This window comes from Prunus mume, linkage group LG2, assembly GCF_029339155.1.
Source record: "Prunus mume cultivar Tortuosa linkage group LG2, ASM2933915v1, whole genome shotgun sequence".
NCBI classification, from domain to species: Eukaryota; Viridiplantae; Streptophyta; class Magnoliopsida; order Rosales; family Rosaceae; genus Prunus; species Prunus mume.
In genome coordinates, this window is record NC_142699.1 from 10,845,424 (window position 1) to 10,867,420 (window position 21,997).

Here is a 21,997-nt window from a genome sequence, read left to right on the forward strand (position 1 = left end):
ACACATAATTGTAACGACCCGGTCCTAAATAAATTAGTAATTATTCATTTATTCAGATAAAAGACCATTTTGCCCATAGAATATTTTATTAGGTTTAAATTTGAATTTTTGACCCGGAAGGAATTTGGGAATTTCGCCTGCATCGTTGCGTAGAACACGGCAAGATGAGTCCATAGACACGTAGTGGGCTCGAATCGGAGTTGTAACGAAGAAGTTACGAGCAAAACATCATTAGTGGTAAAATTGTAAATATTTCAAAAAGGGTTTGATAAAAATATATATATATATATATATCTCTCTCTCTCTCTCCTCGCGCGCTCTCACTCTCCCCAAGACAGCTCTCTCTCACTAAACTCCAGCCACCGGTCACGGTTGTGAACGGGACCGGTGCCAAAAGGATGCTCAGCCCCGCATCACGACCCGGCCCTTCCTCGACATTGGCCACCGGAAAATGTGATTTTTAAGCGGTTTTCGCTCGAACTTTGCCGGCTTCGATCTCTCTCCTCCGGCCACCGTTTCTAACGAGTGAGGCATGCTTTCTCACCTATTTTTCATGATCTAACTGATGGTTGGATAGGATTTCATTAATTTTGAGTGTGGATGGTTTGATTTACGAATTGAAATTCAGCCGGTTTTGGGATCGCGATTTCTGCCACTTCCGGTCAGTTTTTGGGATAGATCCAAGAATAAAAGTGGTTCCAAATGGGTGTTTTACCTAGGTAGGAAGCTGGGTTTTCGGTTTTGAGGATTTCTTGTCGGAATTTGATCAAGCTACCCACGCATTGACAGCTCGTGTGGCGGCATATGGGCTACTTGTTGGCCTGTCTTTGAGTCCTAAAATCATCCTCATGTCGTCCCAAGCACGACGGTGTGCTTTGATATGAATTCGGATATTGTTAATCGTCGATCAGATATTGCATATTGTGCATTATCCGGGTTCGATAGGTTTGAACCGTTGGATCGTTGTGTATTTAATATATGTCAATCTAGACATCCTTAGGATCGTGTAGGATTCGACGGATCATAAAACGGAGTCTCAGATACTCCGAAAATACCAACCTTAGGGTTAGGTTTAGGGTTACAGTAATCGTCCAATAGTGCGATCGTGAGCGATCCGATCATCAGATCTGGACCAAACATGCAGGACATGTATCCTAAACCTTGTGAAACCCATAGGAACTTTCGGATAGTAAAACGGAGGTCATGGGCCCCGTGGACCCGTTTGACCAAGTTTGGTTAGTCTGACCCTTGGTTGACCGTGAGTCTTCTGAGGTAGTTTTACTTTCCTAGGATGATTATAATGACCCTAGTGACAGGTCTTGAGTGTTGTTGAGTTATGTTGATTATGTGGGATTAGGATATAAATTTATTATTTTAAATTGGGGGATTATCGGATGCTATATTGTGGTTGAGGTTTATGCTATTTTGGAAATTAATATATATATATATATATGTATATATATTATAAAGATATCAATATTTTTTATTACACTGTAAGTACTATCCTATGAATGTGAGGTCCTACGTGACGTAGGATTTTCCAGCGTGAGGACAGACCCTAGACGTGGCGTTGGATGTGCCAGCGTATAAGGAGATTTTGTAATATGAGATGATAGGTCACAAGTGGCGTATGATTTTCCGGCGTGTTGACAGACCCCATATGTGGCTTTGGATGTTCTGGCGTATAGGGAGATTATGTAATATGAGATGACAGGTCACACGTGGCGTAGGATTTTCCGGCGTTGAGACAGACCCCATACGTGGCATTGGATGTTCTGGCGTATGGGGAGATTATGTAATTGTTAGGTCCCACATGGCGTAGGATTTTCCGGCATGAGGACAGACCTCATACGTGACGTTGGATGTTCCAGCGTATAGGGAGATTATGTAATATGAGATGATAAGTCACAAGTGGTGTAGGATTTTCCGGCTTGTTAACAAACCACATACGTAGCGTTGGATGTTCCGGCGTATGGGGAGATTATGTAATATGAGATGATAGGTCACACGTGGCATAGGATTTTTCGGCGTGTTGACAGACCCCATACGTGGCGTTGGATGTTCCAACGTATGAGGAGATTATGTGATTGTTAGGTCCCACGTGGCATAGGATTTTTCGGTGTGAGGACAGACCCCATATGTGGCGTTGGATGTTCCGGCGTATGGGGAGATTATGTAACATGAGATGATAGGTCACACGTGGCGTCGGATTTTCCAGCGTGTTGACAGACCCCATATGTGACGTTGGATGTTCCGGCATATGGGGAGATTATGTGATTGTCAGGTCTCACGTGGCGTAGGATTTTCCAGCGTTGAGACAGACCCCATACGTGGCGTTGGATGTTCCGGCGTATAAGGAGATTATATAACATGAGATGATAGGTCACACGTGTCGTAGAATTTTCCGGCGTGTTGACAGACCCCATACGTGGCGTTGGATGTTCCAACGTATGAGGAGATTATGTGATTGTTAGGTTTCACGTGGCGTATGATTTTTCGGTATTGAGACAGACCCCATACGTGGCGTTGGATGTTCCGGCATATAAGGAGATTATGTAACATGAGATGATAGGTCACACGTGACGTAGGATTTTCCGGCGTGTTGACAAACCCCATACGTGGTGTTGGATGTTCCGGCATATGGGGAGATTATGTGATTATTAGATCTCACATGGCGCAGGATTTTCTAGCTTTGAGACAGACCCCATACGTGGCGTTGGATGTTCCTGCATATAGGGAGATTATGTAACATGAGATGATAGGTCACACGTGGTGTAGGATTTTCTGGCGTGTTGACAGACCCCATACGTGGCGTTGGATGTTCCGGCGTACGGAGAGATTACTATATTAGGAAAGTAATAAATTGTAGAATCTGTTGTTTTGTATTACTGTTATTGATTGTATGTTATTGGACCCGAGATTTCTGCTGAAAGAACTACGTGTGGCTTGATCCCTTAGTAAGGGTACGTAGGCAGTCTAGGGTAGTGCCTAGGTGCAGCCGTAGACTAAACTCTATTTATGTTGTTTTATTGAGATTAGTTCGGACCTTGTCGTTAGTCTTGAAATTTGGGGTGAAAACAAGATGTGATTGTGTTAGGAGGTTAAAGCCTCGTATGTTGGATATTTGGGAAGTTATTTTATATTGATTATGAGTGTGTTGGTGGTTTCGCTTCGGATTATTTGAAGGCCGGAGGCCGTCTATGTGAATTGCATGTTGTTATATTGTGCGTGCTGCCTGTTAAGATATTAAAATGTGAATTTTGTGCATGTTGAACTTTGGGGAATGTTCAATTTACAAGGGAGACTCTGCTGAAATTTCGATAGAAAGTCTCGTGCCCTTATTTCTTTTGGAAAAAGAGGATATAGTTTCAGTGGGCCCGACATCGGGTGATGTCGGAATTCCACAGATTCATCTCGAGTTCTGAGGAATTCGGGACGGGTCCTATCAATTGGCTAATGAGATATTTAGATTTAGCATGTATATCGGGAGTATTGTACTTTAGATTTCCCATGAGTGGTATGTGGGGGTCACTGGTAACTTAGCATAGATGATTCATCATAGATTACCTCACTTGGCCCATTATCCCGACTTGACTAGAGTAATGGCAAGGTTGAGGGGGTCTTGGATCGAACTCATCTACCCAAGAGTCATAAGAATCACTATCACATTCTTCAGACAATGGGCGATCGGTCAGTTCTTAAATGTCGACTTGGTTGTTTCATCACAGAGTATTTTCTTCATCTTCAGCAATAAGTGACTGATCTTTTCCAAAGTGTTGACTGATCATTTCATCACTGAGAGCAATATATTCACCTTTAGACCTTAGCGACCAAGCCCCTTCTGCAGCGCTACCGATCATTTGCTTCCCAAGAGAAACATCTTTATATACAGCATTTTGGCCATTAACTCCAAGATCTTCCAATCCAAAACTCTCCAATTCACTTCCCCTATCCTCCTGAATTAGAGAAGACGGAAAAACATAATATGATACTTCTTCATGAAAGGTTACGTACGTCTAAAGTAACATGCACCTTCTGGGTAGGAGGATGATAACACTTATAACCCTTCTGAGTAGAAGATTAGCTAATAAAGACACAGCGCAGGGCACAAGTATGAAGTTTACTCCGTTGATAAGAGTAGACATAAACATAGGCAACACACCCAAAAACTTTAAGGGGCAACTTGGAGACGGAGAAATGGGAAACATGGTCATCAAACACATCATGCAGAGTCCTAAAATCAAAAACCCGGCTAGTAGTACGATTAATTAAAGAAGCAGCTAACAGAACATCATGCCCCCAAAGATGATAGAGAACAGACACATCTAATATGAGTTAGCGGGCAATTTCAAGCAATTGTCTGTTCTTCCTTTTAGACACACCATTTTGTTGAGGGGTAAAAGAGGTTGTCGTTTGGTGAATAATACCTTGAGCATGGAAGAAACACGTCGAAGTATTATTCACATATTCTCATATGTTATCAATCTTGAATACTTTGACCAAAGCCTGAAATTGAGTAGATACCATATTAAAAAAACTCTGGAAGGATGGAAGCAACATCATGTTTATTTTTCAGCAAGAAAACCTAAGTAAGTCGAGTACAATCATCAATAAACATGACGAAATAATGCGAGCTGGACCCCACACATCAGAATGCATTAAATCAAAAGGTTTTGCAACTTTACTGTTACTTAAAAGAAACATAGTGCGATGACCCTTGGCTAAAATACATGTCTCATACTTAAAACTGGATTCATCACAAGAGCGGAATAAAGATCGAAATAGACGCTTAAGGTAGCCAAACAACGAATGTCCGAAGCGACGATGCCATAACCAAATTTGTTGTTTGTCTTTGACACTGCAACTTTAAACAGTATTAACAACACGATCACGAATTGGTGCTGCTGGTAATGTCAAATAATATAACCCCATATCCGTTTAACATGCACAATCGTCTCGTGAGTCTTGAGATCCTAAAAAAATAGCAATGTGTTGGATAGAAAGTAACAGAAGCATTAAGTTTATCAAGTAATTGACCAACAGATAACAAGTTACAATAGATATTAGGAACTAGTAACGAACGAGACAATGACATAGTAGGAGTGAGAGAGATTGTGCCCTAGCCAATAATTGGAAAGGGCAAGCTATTAGCACTAGTTATGTATAGGTCACGGGTGTTACTAGACAACTCATTAAAAAATTTAGCATCATAAGTCATATGATCAGTAGCACCAATGCCAATTATTCAAGTATTAGAGCCAATACCTGGAATATAGTCAAAAACACACAAATTTACAGAAGCAGCAGCAACAGCACCAACAATGGAGTTATCACCCATGATTGCAGCAAAACTCAACATATCACAGCATAGTACACATCGGAACACAACAGATGCACAAATACGGCAGATGCACGAACACTGGAACGACACAAACACAGTATAGGCACGAATACTACAATACAACACACAAATCTAAGAGGGCACACATGACGCAGGTAGCAAAAAAGAAAAAAATTGGGTTTGAACATGGGTAGGCACAACACACAGGTCACCAGAAAGTCGGCTCTGATGCCAAATCATACAATATGGGTTAGAATATTTATGATACATTTTCATTCTCCAAAATTAGGTATTTACAAGTGTGTAAATCATAGAGAGGTTATATAAGGAAACAAATAAACTCTTAATTACACAAATTTTTTACAAAAAGGAAATAAATAAAATTTTCATAAAATATGAAATAAATCTTCTAATCAAATTAAAATCCCACCAACAAAAAGATGCTCATGTTGGAGTTAAAAGTTTCTGTTGAGTATTGGTTTGTAAACTGCGGGGACTATAAGATATCTACAAAACTAGCGTTGGTGTGTGTCATTCTTACTCGACTTGATGTCCAAATTGACCTGTTTATTTGATAATTAAGTGGCTTATTAGAAATGGAGAATATTGTTTTATATCCTATGGGGTAAAGACAAAGCTAAAAAGAAAGCATTAGACGTTTTAACAAAAGTTCAAACCCCCCTTTGATGTTGCAACGCTTACTTGTTCCATTGAAGACCCTTCACTTCATCCGTTTCTTTCGTCCTTCCTACATTTGGTCACTTAAAGTTGAAGCCATGGTGAACTAGGACATCTTACCAAACTGAAATGGCTATATGTGAAATTTGCCAAAAGTGAGAAAGCCCGCCCCTTATTTCAATGGAAGACCATATAGGATCAAGCTAGCACACCCAAATTTCATTTTCATTAAAAGCAATCAAACTAGTTAAATTTATAGTGATTGCCGAACAAAAAAAGGTAAAACAATATGACATTGAGTTCTTCTTCTTTTTTTTTTTAAGATAAAAACGATAGATTGTATTTATAATTCAAGCACAAAGGGCCGTCAGCCACATGAGCCAATACAAATAGAGATAACCACGTAAGGTTATTACAAATACAAAAGCGTAGTAATCACAAAGGGCACTTAAAACCATGGAAAGTTCATATGGTGGCCACATTAATAAGCCTTTGTTTTCATCAAATACTAATCAAATAATTACACCAAGGTTAAAACAAAAGTGAAGGAAATTATGTACCCAATAGGCTAATACTAGGAATTAACCTCATCTTCAGCTGTAAAGCTAAAAGCCATCACCTTACTTACCAACCAACCTCGTGAAATCTGCATCAAAACAATAATGTCAACGTGTTCCCATGTTTCCTAATTAATTGCTCCCAATTCTTGTTGCCGAAACAGAAACCTCAACTTTTTCTTCACCAAAAAGCATGTTGTCATAAGAAGTTGGATTATGATTGTTACCCGTCACCAAAAAACAAGTCCACAAAGCAAAAGCTTAATCATTGTTTAAATTATCAGATAGAGTCCAATTCCTGATTGAATTATGTCTCTCTTTTCATATGGACCCGTCAAAAGATTGACTTTCTTTGCTTTTCAATTCTTTTTTTGGTTTTTTGTTTTAAGTAAGTGTGGCAAGAAACTGGCATGAGAAAAGGAGAAAAGTATAATAAAATTAAAATAATTTGATTTCTAACTCAAATAAAGAATGAACTAAATACTGCTGATCACAACCAACATGCTGGTTGGTATTTATTGGGAGAAAATAATTAAATAACAATATGAAATGAATTAATTATTAGCACTAATTTCACCATAAGTTGGAGTTGCTGGCAGCTACAGCCTTTCCATGTGGTGATCTCATTTCACGGACCTTCCTTTCCCTGGACAGAATTTGCGCCACCCTACATACGTGCAGATTAATTAAGAAAATTAATTGTGATTAGTATTGTTTAATCAATATAACATATTTGTGATCATGCTAAAAAAACTCATATTAGATTGGTGAGTAATCAAATATACATACCTTATGAGAGCTACTTCATTTGTTTCCTGATGAGCAGGCTCATAGATACCGGTTTGCAAATTCACCCTCGAAACCGGTTTCTTCAACAATTCCTCTCCAACTTTTACAAGCTTATTCAAGTTTTCTTGCGTAGCAATATCCACTGAAGATACTGTTTTCTCCAATGTATCATCCTGCACCATATATATTTTCACTTCGACCCGTTAATTATTGATTTTTACTGTGAGTTTGGATCATTGATTATGGTATAGATTCATAGTATGGCAGTAAATATATCCCAAATACCTGAATTCGGAGGTAATTTTTCTCACAGTCAAGAGCTTGAAAAACAGTAGCAAGGTGGAAATCGACCATGTCATTACTTGCTTGAGTAAATACATCTATCAATGGAGAGGAACCCCCTTTCGTCAACCATCCCAAAAGACCCCATTTAGCTGCATCATCGGCATCATATTTCTCTTCAGATTTTGCTGAACCAGTACCCAACGATATCACTAAGAACCGACCATACTCAGTTGACCTTATAGCAAAGAAGTCAGAATTTCCCTGGTGGATTTCTTTTGTCACTTCGCTCATAGCAACCAAAGCCTGATAATAAAAACAACAATATAATGAACGAGAGCTAAATAAGCTTTTGAAATTGCATGGTGTATTATAGATCAAGGTCATAATTTAATTATATATATATACCGGGTTGTTAGCAGCAACGCCACCATCAATGAGATCGAAATCTCTTGATTCACCAGTGGAAGTTTTGGTTTCAAAATGGTGCGCTGGAAGATAGGTTGGGGCTGCTGAAGTCCCAATGCATATATCCGACAGTAAAGCATTTATGCTAGTGTTCTTTTTCTCCTATAATCACCATCAAAACACAAAACCAACCATGTAACTATATTAGATTTAACAAAACAAACATATATATACACACATACACATATATATATTTAAAGATATGAAAACAAACCTCATAGCTAGAGAAGACCATTGGTTGTAGCCGCTTTATATCAAAAGTTGGGATTATAATGTTGGTTAACGTGTCACTTAATCTTATGTCTCCTAATATTTCCTTCATTATCTTATGTAAATACTTCCCATCATACTTTGGTCCTGACACAGCTTTTACCATGTCCATGGCCTCACCAATCAATGTATAGTTGCTGCACAAGCAAAATATATGTGATTGTTAGCCACTATATATGTATAATATTAAAAAAGAAAAAGGTGTTCAAGCTAAGATTAATTATACTAATAATTGATGTACATGTACAAGATTAATGACATTGAGTTGAAGTTAAGATTGATGTTAAATAGCTTGTTAGGTACCTGTCTTGAGGGAAGATCTTAGGACAATGTTCGAGATAAAAATCGTTAATGTCTTTAGCAGCAAATAAGGGTCGATTATTTTCATCTGGGGTAGTAAGCATGGCAGTCACAAGCCCACCAGTGCTAGTCCCTGCAATCACATCAAAGTAATCTACAAGCCTTGCTTCTTCACCATCCAGCTTCTGCATATGTGGCAAAGTTCAAGTGAAAATAAATTAGCAAGACAATTACTTTAAACATTATTAATTAAAGTTAAATTATTGGTTTTAATATATATATGCTTAATTACCTGAAGCTCGGATTCTAGGAATTTGAGTATAGTTCCGGGAATAATCCCTCTGATTCCACCTCCATCAATGCTCAGAACGGTGACGATGTTCCCGTAAGTGGGAGACTGAAGAAATGATCTTGCTCTCTCCATTTGAGATGAAAGAGAAGACACACCGAATGTGTTGTGCTTATTTATTATGAACTAATGAATAAAACTGCAGAGAGAATAAAGCTTGAACCCTAAAAGAAGGCTGATGATGATGGGATTAATTGAGTTTAGTAAACTTGAGCACCTAGCTATGCCTTATATAGAGATCTTTTCCCCTTCCAACTTTGACCCCAAATTTGTATGCATGTCGCTATAACAAGTTTTAAGTTGGACCACTTCTGTCAGACTTCTCGAATAATAGTCACCACATATGGTGACACCAAAATTTATTCATCAAATACAAAGTCCCGTTGATTCAAATTTGGACCCATTTTAAACCTTATCAAGTAAAATATTATTTGTTTCGTGAATAAATTTGGTGACTCAAAGCATCATGAATTACTTAAACCTACCGTAATCTGTTGTTTAAGCAAATTGATAAACAGGAGCCAAGTCAATTTTGAGAAAAAATTGCCAATATTAGGTATACGCGGCTTTCTTAAACAACAAGAAATGATGTTGTCAAACAGTCATATGCCCTAGAAAACTTGGTTTAATTCCGAACACATTACTTGACTTTGAGAAGAATTCAACAGGACTCAAACCTTAACAAGTAATGCTTATAAAATATTATAAGTATGAGGAGAAGAGGGTCCTTCAAATGAAATGAAGATGCTTCTTTTTCTTTATGTTGAGATATAATTTAAATATATATATGTGAATCATTGAGACTGGGTCAAGACCTTTCACAATCAGTCCCAACCCAAGTCGTCCAAAATAGTAAACACCATGGAAACTTCAGGAGTGAAGTGACCCATCCCCTAGCTAATAATTCTCTCAAAAAGGTTATTTGCAGCAATGGTCCTCAACTATATCCGTAGCTACAATTTGGTCACTCAATTCAATTATTAGTTGCAGAGGTCACTCAAGTAGGTGTTTTGTTGCACCATTAGTCCTTCCGCCAAACTCATTAAATTTTCTGTCAAAAGTGAGGGTAAATGCGGAAATTCATTCACAATCCTCCCTTTCCTCCACAACCCTCAATTGCCGCAACCCAATCCTTGGAAACACCAAAAAAGGTAGCCATGAAGGACTAATTCAAGAGCATTTGAGAGACAAATTCAAGAAGGTAGCCAGGAAGGGTTCCAGGGGAAATTAATGCTATTAATAATACATATATGATAAAATTAAAATTGTATTGTATGTATTTTTTCATCCAAATGGACAGGGGAATGTGTTCATTTATTCAATTTTAGTGGTCAGTTTTTCAGAAATTGGGCTTGAAATTTGTTTGGATTTCTATCAAGCCTTGATGTTTTTTTCTTGTAAGAAAAAAAGAAAGGAAAAAACGTGTTGAATATTTTGATGATATGTATGACGATGATCAAAAGTTTAAATCTATCGAAACTTTTGGGCAATCCTAAATTAATAATTAATCCCCAAACATAATACTAATTAACTCTAAAGCCGACCCATATAGCCAACCTTTATTGGTTATGTATAGTTAGTAAAATACGGAACGGGAAAAGTATGGATAAAATATATATGTGTTTTATTCGGCAAAGGATTTAAGTTGTTAGTTGATCTAGGTATTTTTTCAATTGATTTCCATGCATCACTTGAAGCCTAAAGTTTCTGATACTATAGGGATGGTTTGATAAGTATGAAGAGGCTCCTTCAAATGAAGATGCTTCTTTTTCTTAATTTTGATAAGAAAAATATGTGGTAAATTAATTCAGTCAAAACTGGTCCATAGTCAAGACCTGTCATAATCAATCATATTAACTTGTTTAATTAGTGGGACATTAGTGGTTCAAAATACTTGTTTAATTGTTTAATTAGTGTTTAATCAATCAATTTACAACGTGGGATATATGTTTAATTTGTTTCGAAGTTCATTGCAATGCTTCAAAAAGAAAAAGAAACACTCTGGTGCGTAATAGCCAAATAAATAAAGAATATGAAGGAAGGAACATATTATACGTACTGCTGATTATTAATTACATCACAACCAACCTGTTAATTGGTATTTATTGGGAGAAAAATAAATTAAACAATTTCTTGCTTACATTGGGAGAAAATAATTTCAGTACTGAATTACATGAAGAAATAAAATAAAATAATTGACTTAGCATTTCATCATGACTTTGATGGCCTTTTATTTTTCTTGAAGATTAAACATAATTAAAAGGAATTTTATATATATACGTATGAGAGCAGCATATTATTTCTTTGGTGGTGCTGCTGATCATGTCCTTTCACGAACGACCTTGCTCCTCTGAGCCCTCTCCTTAGAGAGAACGCTCGCTATCCTACACATGCAAATTAATTAACAAAACAAAAGTCATTAGTGTGTTAATTTATTGAATTTACATGATCATGCTACAACTTAATCATAATATATAATAGAGCAAATACCTCACAAGAGCCTCTGCGTTTGTAACCTCAGGACGAACAGGCTTGGATTTACCAGTATCAAAATTCAGTCTCGAAACCGGTTTCTTCAACAATGCCTCTCCAACTTTTACCAAATCATTCAAGTTTTGTTCTGTGGCAATATCCACAGAAGCCAATGTTCCACTTAGCGTATCATCCTGCATATTCATTTCCGAGTACTTGTGAGCTTAGTTTCTCTACGTAATACCTTTTTTTTCTTTTTCTTTTTTTCTTTTTTGTATATAAAACGGTCATTTGATCTAGTGATATTTATCTCAATTTTATTGCACATTCTTTTGTTACCTGAATTCGAAGGTAATTGTCATGAGACCGAAGGGCTTGAAAAATGGTAGCAAGGTGGAAATCAACCATGTCACTACCTGCGTGGGTGAATATATCCACCAATGGAGCCGAAAAATCGGATCCGATAAGCCACCCAAAAGCACCCCACTCAGCCGCTTCCTTGGCGTCATACTTCTCCTCAGACGTTGTACCAGTCCCTAGTGATATGACTAGGAACCGCCCATACAACTGTTCATTTTCACCCATAGGCAGGAAGTCAGGGTTGCCCTTGTGGATTTGTTTCGTCACTTCGCTCATAGCAACCAAGGCCTAGAAAGAAAGAAAAATTAATACACACATATTAATGATGATCATATATATGAAATAATTCAGATTATGCAAATTAGGTTTTTGCAATTTGATCAATGTATACCGGGTTATTGGCAGCAACTCCACCGTCGGTGAGATTGAATTCTCTTGATTCACCATTTGAATTTGTGGATTTAAATTGATAGGTTGGAAGATAGTATGGGGCTGCTGAAGTTCCAATGCATATATCCGAGAGCAAAGCATCCAAGCTGGGTTTCTTTTTCAACTGAAATCATGACAAACATATATATACAAAATCAAGAAATGTTCATAAAAAGAGCACCATTAGAATTAAATTATGTAAATATATGCATGTGTTTCAATTAAGAGATAATTAATAAACAAACCTCATAGTTGGAGAAGATAACTGGTTGCAGCCGCTTTATATCAAAAGTTGGGATTACAACGTTAGTTAATGTGTCGCGCAAATGTTTGTCTCCTAATTTTTCCTTCAATATTTTATGTAAATACTTCCCGTCATATTTTGGTCTCCCTAGACCTTTCAAATTCTCCTCGACATTGATGAGTGGAGAACTGTTTGTACGTGGATGAAAATTAATTATCGCGAACAATTATGTATACAAATGTGTAGTACAAAAATCTATGAAGAATTAACTATACCTGGATTGGGGGAAGATTTTAGGGCAGTTTTCGAGATAAAAAGGGTTGATATCTTTAGCAGCATACAAAGGACGGTTATTTTCATTTGGGGTAGTAAGCATGGCTGTCACAAGGCCACCTGTACTAGTCCCTGTAATCACATCAAAATAATCTGCTAGCCTTGCATCCTGACCATCCAGTTTCTGCATATAGCAAACAAGTAAAGCGAAAAGTTAGTTGCATTAGATTTTTTATTTTTTATTTTTTAAAAAAAGAATGAGAAACACCAACAAATTATAAGAAGTGGAGCAAACATGTTCACTAGGTGTAACATCATGTGATGGCGTGACCAATCCACTTATATTATAACACGTGTATTTATTTAAAGTTTTGATTTGATCATTGTTTTACCTGAAGCTCAGACTCTAAGAAGTTGAGGATGGTTCCTGGGATAATCCCTCTTATTCCACCTCCATCAATACTAAGAACAGTAATGAGACTTCCATTTGTGGGAGAGTGAAGGGATGATCTTGTTTTCTCCATTAGTGATACAAGAGAAGGTTACGCACAAGACTTAGTTTAGGAACGAAAACTCAGAGAGAGAGAGAGAGAGAGAGAGAGAGATTAATTTGAAATTTGAAGAATCTCAAGAGGAAGGCGTTGTAGGGGTTTATATAGAGCTCTTTTCCCCCAAATCTTGACCCCAAACTTATGTATATCTTGACCGAGTTGTTTCCGTTTACTTTGTCTTTTGAATAGTCCTTATATTGTTATTAGACATGCTTTCCTATCGTTTCAAAGTCCACGACATAACATTTGTATTGTGATTATTCATTTGAACATCCATGTTATACGTAGTTTGCCAGAATAAGTTTATGTTCTTCGCAGTGATCACATAAATCTTCCTACACAGAATTTTCTATTTTCTATTTTCTAACTTGTACTGCTGCAAATGCATTGATTCCTGCACGTGGAAATACTCATCACTATTTATACCTCACATGTTAAATAATAAACACACCTTATATATCCCACCATATTTACCTATATGTATCTGTGTACGTGTTATGTATATGTATGTGTGTAAATGTACTTACATGTGTCTATATGTATAAATAATAATAATAATAATATTATTATTATTATTATCAATAGTGTTGTTACTTGTTAGTGGATCTCTAGGGTTAGATAGACGCCTATATACGTTAATATAGTTTTCAACACGTCTTTTCAATGCATTGTATGTATCGACAAGTTGCAATGTCTTTAGTGTGAAATTTCATATTTAAATGTAACTCACGATGTTAAAATGTAATATTGATTTAAAATCCCACATTTCAATTCACTTCCGTTGAGATTCACACATATGCATGTACGTCATCGTTTTGAAGCTTGAACATTCAAACCAAGATGAATTGTTCATCCTGCTTTCCTGTGTTTTGAATTTTATTTACCAATACCAGGTCCTCTGGTCTGGCCCAGCTTCTTAATTTGTCTTGTACAAGCTCTGGCTCACTTGATTGCGATGGTCCAGCATGGCTGCCTCCTCCTCGTGGGAAATGCTTACTTATGCCAACAAATTTATCAGATAAACCCAATCTTTAATGGCATGTTTATAACAAGTAATGACAGCCGCTCCCATTGAAGGATATTTCAGTATTTAATAATGTGATTGCTGGTAAGACTCACTCCGATTACAAATTAGTCGGCATATTTAGTAATGTAAACGAAAAACCAACAAGGTCTATTCCGATAAAAAAAGGTCTTGACTTGCAGACTCTTATGTTCGAACTCCAACAACACCTTAGTAGTGTGTGTGTATCACAAACCCCCGTCCCCATCGCACCTTAAAATCTCTCACAAATTTATTAGATAAGATTAAAATGAAACCATCACTATCTCTATGGTCGGCCTTAAATGTATCGTGTATAATGTTACAACTTACAACAAAGTCAGCCCCAAAACAAAACATTTATTACAAGAAAGATTTTTGTTGAACAAGATATTGCACAACTGGACAGTACGTACACTAGAAAGAGTGATGCATACAGCTTTGGGATTGTCTTGCTAGAGCTTATAACTGGCAGACCAGCAATAATAACAGATTTAGAACCTGTACATGTTAATATATCTGATTGGGTGAGGGCGAAAGTTGAGAGAATGGAAGTTGAAAGCATTCTGGATTCGAGTGTACAAGGGACATACAAGATTCTTCTGGAAAAACTGTCCAGGCCTGTGTGTCTAAAACACCAACCGAAAGGCCAAAAATAAGTTGTGTATGACAGATTGAAGGAATGCTTGGAAATTGAGAAGGCCTCTGAAGAATCAGCGATTGCGAGTGGCGATGAGGGAAGATTGAGCAGTTCAAATCAAATGAACACCATTTAACAGATGTACCGTTTAGTACTAGTCCTTTGAGTGTTGGCGTTCTTCTTAGGCTTCAGGTTTGGTTTCAGTTTGTCGCTCTGGGAGTGTTTTCTTTTGGCTTGCTGGGTTCTTTGGGGTTTCTGCTTTGGGTTTAGTTTTTTCTTTCTTTTTTGCTTTTTCCTGTTAAGTTGTTTGCTCTTGGACAGGGCCAGTCCTAGAACTTAAAAGATGTGTAAAAATAAAAGTTTACGATATAAAGTTAGAAATTGGGTGTTATACATTTAACCTTTCAATATGAGAAAACCATAATCACTACTACATTTTAGTCTTCGCGCGACGAAGGGGTCTTCGTCGCGCAAAAATGATTTTAGTCGCACATAATTATGCGCGACAGAAGTTTCGTCGCGCACAGTCCGTCGCGCAAAGTTCGTGAAGAAAGGATTTGCGCGACGAATAAAGATCATTCGTCGCGCGGTTTGCGCTACGTATAACAACTTCGCTTTAAAAACATTTCGGGATGACCTCGGTGTCCGTCGCACAAATATTTGCGCGACGAAGCAGATGGTCGTCGCAAAAACTGCGCGACGGACTTTTCCGTCGCGCGAGCTGCATGAACTTTGCGCGACGAAATCATATTCGCGCATACACATTTTGCGCAACGAAATTATTCGTCGCGCATGATTAAAATATATTTGTCGACGTGTTATTTAAATGTTTTTGCGCGACGATTTACGTTTCGTCGCGCAAAAGCAATATATATTATTTAAAAAATTTATTATTATTTGATTTTTAATTTTGTAAAAAAATAAATTTGGTTTGATTTTTTTAATTAAAATGAAATTACAATAAAAAGATTAATCGTAAAGAAAACATCTATTATATAAAATAAATGAAATGTATACAAATTGTAAAAGTAATTATAATAATAAAAAACTAATCAAATAATGTTCCAAAATCTACTTGGTCATCTGCCACATGCGGCTCGGAGGTATAGGCGTCTGCAGGGGCCGTGGTGTGCTGGGGATGCTCGGGGTGGACGGGCTTGGAGGTCGACGCACGCAAAATTCGGGATTGGAATGCCGGACCGCGCGAGGGACTGCAGAATCACCGACATCTGACCCTCAAGCTCGGCAACCCGCGATGTCAAAACCGTCACCTAACTGCTTGCTGTGACGATGACCGCGGTCGAGGTTCCTTCGCCGGGCATTCCCATCCCCTACAATACGTTCTGGCCTCCTCCCGAGAGTCGATCCAACGTCTGCGTCAAAATCTGAAATCCAGCATCATGCGGAGGATCCACAGACTCGATCGGAGTCTCGGGAGGAAGTTGGGAGGCGGACTCTTGAAGAACCAACTGGCTCCTCTCCACCATCGTCGTCTGTTTAACATTACATAAAATATAAATTCAAAAATGCATATAAATTGAAAGTGTAACATAAGAATTAAAAATACATAATACTTACATGAAGGGACTCGGCCAACTCATTCCCAGGTCGAACATAAACGTCACCAAAGACGTCGATCTCTGGGAATTTCGACCCCCCCTTAATTGAACAAGAGAAGGAAAATATTAGTATGAACAAAAGAAATTAATAATAATGACGTATTAAAAATTAAATATATATTATATTATTCTTACTCGACGCCGTGCATCCATCCTATATGAGAAGGGCCTAGAGCCGGAATGGTGAAGAAGAGTCTTCTTCTTCCTATTGCCCTTATTCACTTGGGCTTTATTCTGTTATACAAAAAATAAAACGTAATAATTGAACTATAAATAAATAAAATAATAATGAGATATAAAAAATAAAATAAACATTAAACAAATATTATTAATAAAAAAACCACATAATCGGGCGCCTGAAAATGAGCGCAGAGCCACGCCCAATTATCCTTCCGCCTCTCAAGCTCCTTCGGGCAACCCTCCTGAAGAGCGACTTGCGGATCATCAAACGCCTGAAAATGGTGGTGCAAGTCGCTCTTCCACTGCTTGTACCTCTCACCGAAGAGTCTGTTGACGTACGCCAAGGTCTCCTCGTTGATGTCCTCTAAGTCGTAGTTCGTCTGCAATAAATTGATTACATACATTAAGTAATAGAAATATATAAAGTTTGAAAGAAAAATAATTAAAAGATAGGAAACATACCGACAACTGGCCGCGAACTTGCATCTTGATCTCGTCAGGGATGAACTTCCAAGACTTCCATTGCATCGGGCAATGGGTCCGAACGACGTGGCCAATGTCGTGGGCCAAGGAGCTATGCAAGTCCGCCGTCGGTGCAGCCCGATGGCGCTCGTCATATCCGATGTCGATACGATCGTTGGTCACCCGGGTGACTTTCTTCGCCGTCTTCACCGCCGACACGGCCTCGGGTGTTCCTCTTGGCTGCAAAGGGATATGACAATATTGTTACATATACAATTAAATTGAACCATAAAATTCTCAATTAAAAAAATGTTAAAAACAAAAAAATGCAAGTGGAAGGGTATTACTGAGGTGCCCCGACGCACCAAGATGCTTAGTCGATGTGGTGTCGGTAGTGGTAGCGGCGGTGTCGCCGCCTAGCGCTAGAGGCTGCACCACCAGAAGAAGATGATGATGCAGCCGCCTGGGATCCCCAAGACCAGCTAGCACGTGGTCCCGCCTGCTCCATCGATCTTTGGAGCATGGCGGTGATGCAGGCCGAGCTGGGGCTCCGAACTCGATGTAGCCGTCACCGCCCTACAACGTCTAATCAAGTCTGACATCTGCACAATTTCATTAATCCAATGTAGCACATACAATGTCATTAAAAAATTGAACTAACTAATTAAAATCATAGTTTGACCTAGGGTTTGCGATTTCGGAGTATCCGGGACTCCGATCCACGATCCGTCGAATCCTAAACGATCCTATAAATACATGGTACCACATACGTGAGTTTCAGCTCGATCCAACGGTCCGAACATATCAAACCCTAAAATCGCACAATAGTTCGAACCGTTCGAGACTCGAACGATAACCAAATTCCAATCCGAGCACACCTACGCGCTCGTGACAACGAAATGTTTGCACTCGGACAAAATGCCCTATGCCACAATACCACGCGCCACCACACGCGCCGGCGTGGGTGCCTAAGCGATAACAATCACCGGGAAATCCTAAAAATTAAGGGCCAAGGTTCCTACCCTAGGTTGAAAACATCAATTGGAGGCACTTTTGTTCTCGGACCTACCCCGAAAAACGGACGGAAGTGGCCGGAATTTCAATTTCAAAACCGGCCGAAACCTAGGGTTTCAAATTCACTACCCTATGCACACAATCAATCAAATCCTGCACAACCATCAGCTAGAGCATGAAAAATATCCCAGAAAGCATACCTCAATTGCCGGATTTGGTGCCCGGAGGAGAGAGAACAACGGCGGCGAAGATTCGGCCTAAACGGAGGAAATCACGGCGGCAGGATGGAAGGCGACGGCGGAGAAGCTCCAGGGTTCGACGGTGGTGGCGGCAGGGTCTGAATTGGGGCGGAGTAGGGGCTGAGGTCACGGTGGAGAGAAATGGAGGTTTAGGGTTCCGTTTGAAAAACTGGGGAAGAAGGAGAAGATCGCGATTTTCAGAAAACTTATTCGACTTTGCGCGACGAATATATAAATCCGTCGCGCAAAATTCATTAAAATAACTTTTGCGCGACGAAAAAATGCACTTTTGTCGCGCAATATTATAAAAATATGACCTTTGCGTGACTGAAAAAAATGATTTCGTCGCGCAAAGTTCTGAAAATATAAACTTTGCGCGACGAAAAATCTAGTGTCGTCGCGCAAAGTTAGTCCACCGCCCAAAATTTTGGGATTTGATTTTAGGCGGGGAAGATAAATTCAATGATATTGCGTCACGAATAAACGTAGTTCGTCGCGCGTTCTAGCTTTTGCCAAACAAAATTTCGCCAAGTGTTGGATAGAAAAGGCTGCAATTGTTAAGTTTGCGCGACGAAGGGACTTCTGCTTAAATCGTCGCGCAATCTGCTTTTGCCAAACAAATTTCACTAAGTGTTGGAGCGGAGAAGAGCAGCGAATTTTTTTAATGATTTTGCGCGACGAAGGGACTCATGTTCGTCGCGCAATCGGCTTTTGCCAAACAAATTTCACTAAGTGTTGGAGCGGAGAAGAGCAGCGAATTTTTTTAATGATTTTGCGCGACGAAGGGACTCATGTTCGTCGCGCAATTTGGCTTTTGCCAAACAAAATTTCACTAAGTGTTGGAGCGGAGAAGGGCAGCGAATTTTGTTCAGGGTTTTGCGCGACGAAAGCACTACAGATTAAATCGTCGCTTGATCGTTTGCGCGACGAGTAAGTTGATATTTCGTCGCGCAAAACCATACCCTTGTACCCTAAACCCTAAAACCTGTACCCTAAGCCCTAAACCCGAACTCCTGAACTAGTTTCAATGATCCAACCGGCAATCTTCTTTTTTCATAGTTCAAGATCGTATACGTCAAAAATCATAATGAATGAACATTCAGAGATTGAGTAACGGGACAAAACTTTTCGACGGTTCTAAACAAATTTTCCTGATTCAACGGTGATTTTAACTCCGATCTTGAAATTTTTTGATTGCGGTTCTTGACCCTATATGAATACAAAAATGTAATTCGATCTTCATTTCAGATATTTACAGTACAGGACATCACATAATCTTATGTTAGACTGAATGAATGTATAAAGAAATTATTAATTTTTTTGAATATTGTGTTTTTATGGAATACGCATTCTAGGAAACTAGTTTCAGTAATCTAGCCGTCAAATATGTTTGTTTATACTTCGAGATCGTATACGTCGAAAATGAGAAAAAAAAAACATTCAAAGATTAAGTAACGGGATAAAACGTTTCGACGGTTATAAACGAAAAGTTATGATTTAACGGTTATTTTGACTCTGATTTTGATGATTTTTTACAGCTATACTTTTTAACCCTATGTGAATACAGTGAACTACTTCGATCGTCAATGTCAACTATATATTTGTCGCGTAAATAATAGAGTATGTGCGACGTGTACATTTTCCGTCGCGCAAAATCTGCGCGACAATTATGCCTTCGTCGCGCAAGGTTATTTTCATTCACATATTATTAATCTGAATTATTCATCATTACATATAATTAATTATATGAAAGTATGATTTATTTTATTTTCTTTTGATTTGAGAATGGAAGGATTGTTGATAATCTTATTTTCTTTGTATTCATTTTTTCGGTTATATGGTTTTCATTTTTTAAAAGTTTTTTGTCAAAATAAATTTAAACTTTATGATACAAATTACTTGGATATATTTATTTACCAATGGTTTATAACTACATTTATTTTAATAATGTTTCATTTCTGCACATATATAATGTTTGGATATAACAAGTACATATATGAAAACATTTGCATTACACAAAATATGTCCACTAACATAATAAAATTACAAAAAAAATTAATCATTCATCATATGAACTATAATAACTTTTGTTATCGTTGCTATCATCACTTTCGGTCTCTCAATCCTCTTCCTCCTCCTCCTCCTCCGCCTCCTCTATAACTACATCATCGCGTTGCTCGGGCCAACTGCAACATCATATCGCGGAAGATCACCGAGGTCAATTGTAATTGAGTGAATCGGTATTTCGATTGAAGACACTCCTTGTATTTGAAATGGCTCTTGTATAACATTAGTATCTCGAAGTGTTTCCGCATCATTTTCCATTGAAGATTCCAAACGTTGGTCAGCCACATTGTTGACGTCGTTGTCAGTTGGATCTAGTTCGGTATAGCATACACGTTCCTGTGATCCATCTTTTGAACAACGCTCCAACCGCCGGCTTTAGGGTCATCTAGATACACAATTTGTGTTGCCATGTTTGCCAAAATATAAGGGTCGTCATCATACCAAGTTCTGTTCATGTTCACAGATAGTAAGCCATGATCGATTTTAACACTTCCCGGCCTATTTGGGTTGGTGTCAAACCATCGACACTTAAACATGATCACTTGGTATCGATCTTTGTAAAGCAATTGCACGACAGTTGTGAGTTTGCCATAGAAATCAATGTCAGTACTTTCGCCACCACCTGGGACATGGACACCGCTGTTTTGCGTACACAACTTGTCATCTCGTGCTTCGGCCAAAAATTTGACGCCGTTGACATTACAACCCGAGAACAATTCAGCACGAATCGGGCCGAACGCCAAGTTATATAACTCATCACTGTAAGTTGGGGAATTCGATGATTTAAACTTATTCACCTAATATTATACAAAACCATTCATATGTTAGTCTGACAAAATTAAAAACTACAATTTATATTTCTCAAATAACAAACATTGATAACTTACAGAATCCAAAAACCATCGTGGAAACAATTCACGGTGTTTCTGAGCAACCAAATGTGATGGATGTTTTCGCTTCATCATCTCTTCATGCTCATATAAGGATCCCATGATCTCATCACAATTGTTCAGACTGAACCAATGCGCTACCTCCATGTCATTTCTAGAAAACGACTCTCGCGTCCAGGATCTCCAAAGGGTCGTGCGCTTTGGGCAAAACAGAAAGTTTTTCATTTCTCATACCTCTATCATGATTGCGCTGAGGACGATTGAAAACCGTCTCCACATCTTTTAAATACATTCCGCAGAAAGTAAGCGACTCATATTGAACCCAAGCCTCTACGATTGATCCTTGAGCCATACTGCTATGTACACTTTTTTCAGCTCTCCGAGAAGCCTGCCAAAATAAAACTATATGATTGAAATTAGCAAGCATCACTACAAAACAGAATGCCTTTAGCGAGGGCAACTTATGGTCGAAAAAGGTGTT

General features: G+C 38.4%; 3 protein-coding genes across 3 annotated transcripts; all 3 read right to left on the reverse strand.

Moving 5' to 3' along the window:
- Positions 1 to 7,006: 7,006 nt before the first annotated feature.
- Positions 7,007 to 9,228, reverse strand: LOC103320309 (patatin-like protein 2). The gene is made up of 7 exons (XM_008221971.3): positions 8,978 to 9,228; positions 8,689 to 8,870; positions 8,330 to 8,522; positions 8,056 to 8,217; positions 7,651 to 7,953; positions 7,366 to 7,538; positions 7,007 to 7,243 (listed from the first exon to the last, which is right to left on the reverse strand). Exons 1-7 carry the CDS (start codon positions 9,107 to 9,109, stop codon positions 7,150 to 7,152), a joined length of 1,239 nt encoding a protein of 412 aa, XP_008220193.2. The 5' UTR covers positions 9,110 to 9,228; the 3' UTR covers positions 7,007 to 7,149.
- A 1,830-nt stretch (positions 9,229 to 11,058) lies between these two features.
- On the reverse strand, positions 11,059 to 13,435 carry LOC148919606 (patatin-like protein 2). The gene is made up of 7 exons (XM_089045902.1): positions 13,205 to 13,435; positions 12,815 to 12,996; positions 12,541 to 12,727; positions 12,258 to 12,419; positions 11,846 to 12,154; positions 11,525 to 11,700; positions 11,059 to 11,418 (listed from the first exon to the last, which is right to left on the reverse strand). Exons 1-7 carry the CDS (start codon positions 13,334 to 13,336, stop codon positions 11,355 to 11,357), a joined length of 1,212 nt encoding a protein of 403 aa, XP_088902028.1. The 5' UTR covers positions 13,337 to 13,435; the 3' UTR covers positions 11,059 to 11,354.
- A 3,167-nt stretch (positions 13,436 to 16,602) lies between these two features.
- Positions 16,603 to 17,372, reverse strand: LOC148919607 (uncharacterized). Its single transcript, XM_089044397.1, has 4 exons — positions 17,325 to 17,372; positions 17,045 to 17,224; positions 16,800 to 16,898; positions 16,603 to 16,704 (listed from the first exon to the last, which is right to left on the reverse strand). Exons 1-4 carry the CDS (start codon positions 17,370 to 17,372, stop codon positions 16,603 to 16,605), a joined length of 429 nt encoding a protein of 142 aa, XP_088900523.1.
- Positions 17,373 to 21,997: the final 4,625 nt, after the last annotated feature.